This window comes from Silene latifolia, chromosome 11, assembly GCF_048544455.1.
Source record: "Silene latifolia isolate original U9 population chromosome 11, ASM4854445v1, whole genome shotgun sequence".
In the NCBI taxonomy this organism is placed as follows: Eukaryota; Viridiplantae; Streptophyta; class Magnoliopsida; order Caryophyllales; family Caryophyllaceae; genus Silene; species Silene latifolia.
Genome location: NC_133536.1, coordinates 41,562,792 through 41,565,415, shown reverse-complemented (window position 1 = coordinate 41,565,415; position 2,624 = coordinate 41,562,792). Strand labels below are relative to the sequence as shown.

The window sequence follows — 2,624 nt, the reverse complement described above, 5'->3', positions numbered from 1 at the left end:
TTGATTTGAGATTTTCGATAAGAAAAAACCATATAAAATGTCGGTCGACAATTTTTTTTCTCAAATCGTATATTATGGGCTTTAGAAAAAAAAGATTTTGCCGAATCTGAATTCCGGTCTAGGAGTTATGCTCATTTGAATTTTTTTATAGCGACAAAAATGACATGTTCTGCATAAAAATCAAACATTGGGGGTATTATGTTCACAAACTTAAAATATTGGGTACCATATGCAAAGTGGTAAAGTTTAGGGATATCATATGAATTTTCCGAATTGTTAATGAAATCGTCTAATCACTTTTCAAAATTATAACGTTATTTAATATTTTTTTTTCCGTAAAGTGTTAGGATAAATCATGTGGAAAATGATATTTACAATAATAGATAAATAATATATTTATAAATAATAAATAAATAATATATTTATAAAATGTTAGGATAAATAATTGTAAAAGTAAGAGAGAGAAAAATGGGGTAGAGAATGTGGAAAATGATTGGTAGTGTTGTAAAGTGGATAATGATTGAGTTGATGACCTAGGTCGCGACCTTCTGCTTGGGAGGGTGAAAATGGGTCAAGGTTAATACGGTGAGATTAAGAGTAAAATCAGGTCGTGACCTAATTAGCGTGACCTTTGCCTGGGGATGGTCTTAGGTGCTCCTCCTTGAGTGTGCAAGTTGCTTGTACTTGGACTAGCTTGAGACTTGGACGAACTTGAGACTTGGACTGATTGTCCTCCTCTTTACATAGTGTGGTGTGTGATGGTATTGCTTTCTTATAAAAAAGATCGATAAGAATCCTATCATGTTTGCAAGAATTTGTTCTTTCTAAAAGGCGATGGAGAAAGGACTTGATTCCGTTTTAGACTAATTCTCACCGTGTATGAAGTGATGAAGATATGTGGAATAAACCATCAAAATCCATCAATTTGTAACAAAGTAAAGAGAATACCTACTTTAATTCTTCTAGCTAGTCTTCCATTATGTGCATTTCTCTCTATATATATCAAGCTACCATTTTAGTGCTAGCAGTGTATTACTACAACATAAGTAAGATCATAGTCTAAGATCAAGAGCATGAAAAATCCATTAAGATTTTTCTGTAAATCTCGAGGCCTTTCGGACTCAACAGTTCATCATGGCGGAGATCATCAAAGCTATAACCAACAACAACCTCATGCTCCTTCATTTCCACCACCTCCAACATCACAATCGTTAGTTCCGGTTGGATATCCGACTGGAACTGGTGGGTATGGTTACAATAACTATCCACCCGTCGTTCAACCTCCTACTGCCTATCCTTATGCTGCTCAGGAAGGTAATTAACCAACTATTTGCACTTTCTTTTTCTTCTCGGTTTATTTTATTTCAGTCAAAGGCCAAAAACATTAGTTTCATAACTTTTACTCCATATATGATATAAATCAAAGTTAAGGTTTCGGAACATAAAAACATCCTAGAGTACCTGTGAAGAAATAGAGAAAGATCAAATGAAAAAAATGAACAGAGGAAGTAATTTACAATTGCAGATCGTTTTTGATGTGGGACGTAATTTGGAAGTTCCGATTATAGGAGTATAAATTAAGACTTTGAGAAACTGATGTTAGTAAAATTGATGCAGAAGAGAAAGAAGAAGAAGCAGCATGGGAGTTTAATGCAGGAAACAACGTGAACAAAAAAGGGCAACAAAAAGCAGGGCATATAAAAGTAGGAAATAGTGTTAATGGAGCTGGTTTACCCATCAATCTCCCTAAAAATGGTCGATTTGTCTTCAATGCTGGTGGTAATACTAATGATGGTGATATGCAAGAAGGCGGCCATATCGAGTTTGGAAATGCTCAGCTTAATTAGCCTTCAAAACTCGATGTTTACCATGTATAAGAGCTTTATTAGCTCACTTCTTAGGGCTGCATCAGGGTTACCAAAACACGCTCAACTACTGAGCGACTATATAAATCCACATTATGTATTTGTATCGAGTTTGGAAATGCTTGTATTTGATGTCCTTTTCTATTGTTACAACTTAAATTATGAATATTGAGAATTAATTGAAACTATTTCATGCAATTCAAAGATTTTAGTAGTCAATATTATAAATATGAATACTATTTCTATACATTTCATTTCTATATATACGTTTGTTGATTATACTGAGAATTACTCCCTCCATTCAACTCCACTTTACTGTTTGCTTTATCACGTTTGTCAACGCGACTTTTACGCGGTAAATATCTTTAGCTACGTATTTGCAAAAATTATAAAAGTTAGATATTTTTAAAGTACTCTTAAAGACGAATCAAATAAGATCTCACATGAATATATTTTAACTTATGTATCGAGAGAAAATTGAAGTTGAATGTCCGCTTGTGAATAGTGTGCAAAAGAGAAACATGCAAAGTGGAGTTGAATGGAGGGAGTATTAATATTTCTAATCCTATTTCTTAAATATTGTATGGATTGGAGAGTAACAGATAGTATTGACAAGAAGTCAACAAGCAGTACATGATAGGAGTAAGTGATAAAAAATTAAACATCACCTATGTCACCGGCCTAATTGCATTGTGTACAAGATTATAGAATCTGATTCAATGGAATGGAATTTTTATCACAAACTACATAATATTCAGG

The 2,624-nt window shown here is 33.5% G+C and overlaps 1 protein-coding gene across 1 annotated transcript; it reads left to right on the top strand.

The window, feature by feature from the left end:
* The first annotated feature begins 979 nt into the window (after nt 1–979).
* LOC141611558 (uncharacterized) lies at nt 980–2,063 on the top strand. Its single transcript, XM_074430127.1, has 2 exons — nt 980–1,314; nt 1,618–2,063. The coding sequence occupies exons 1-2, from the start codon at nt 1,074–1,076 to the stop codon at nt 1,845–1,847; spliced, it is 471 nt and encodes a 156-aa protein (XP_074286228.1). The 5' UTR covers nt 980–1,073; the 3' UTR covers nt 1,848–2,063.
* The last annotated feature ends 561 nt before the right edge of the window (nt 2,064–2,624 follow it).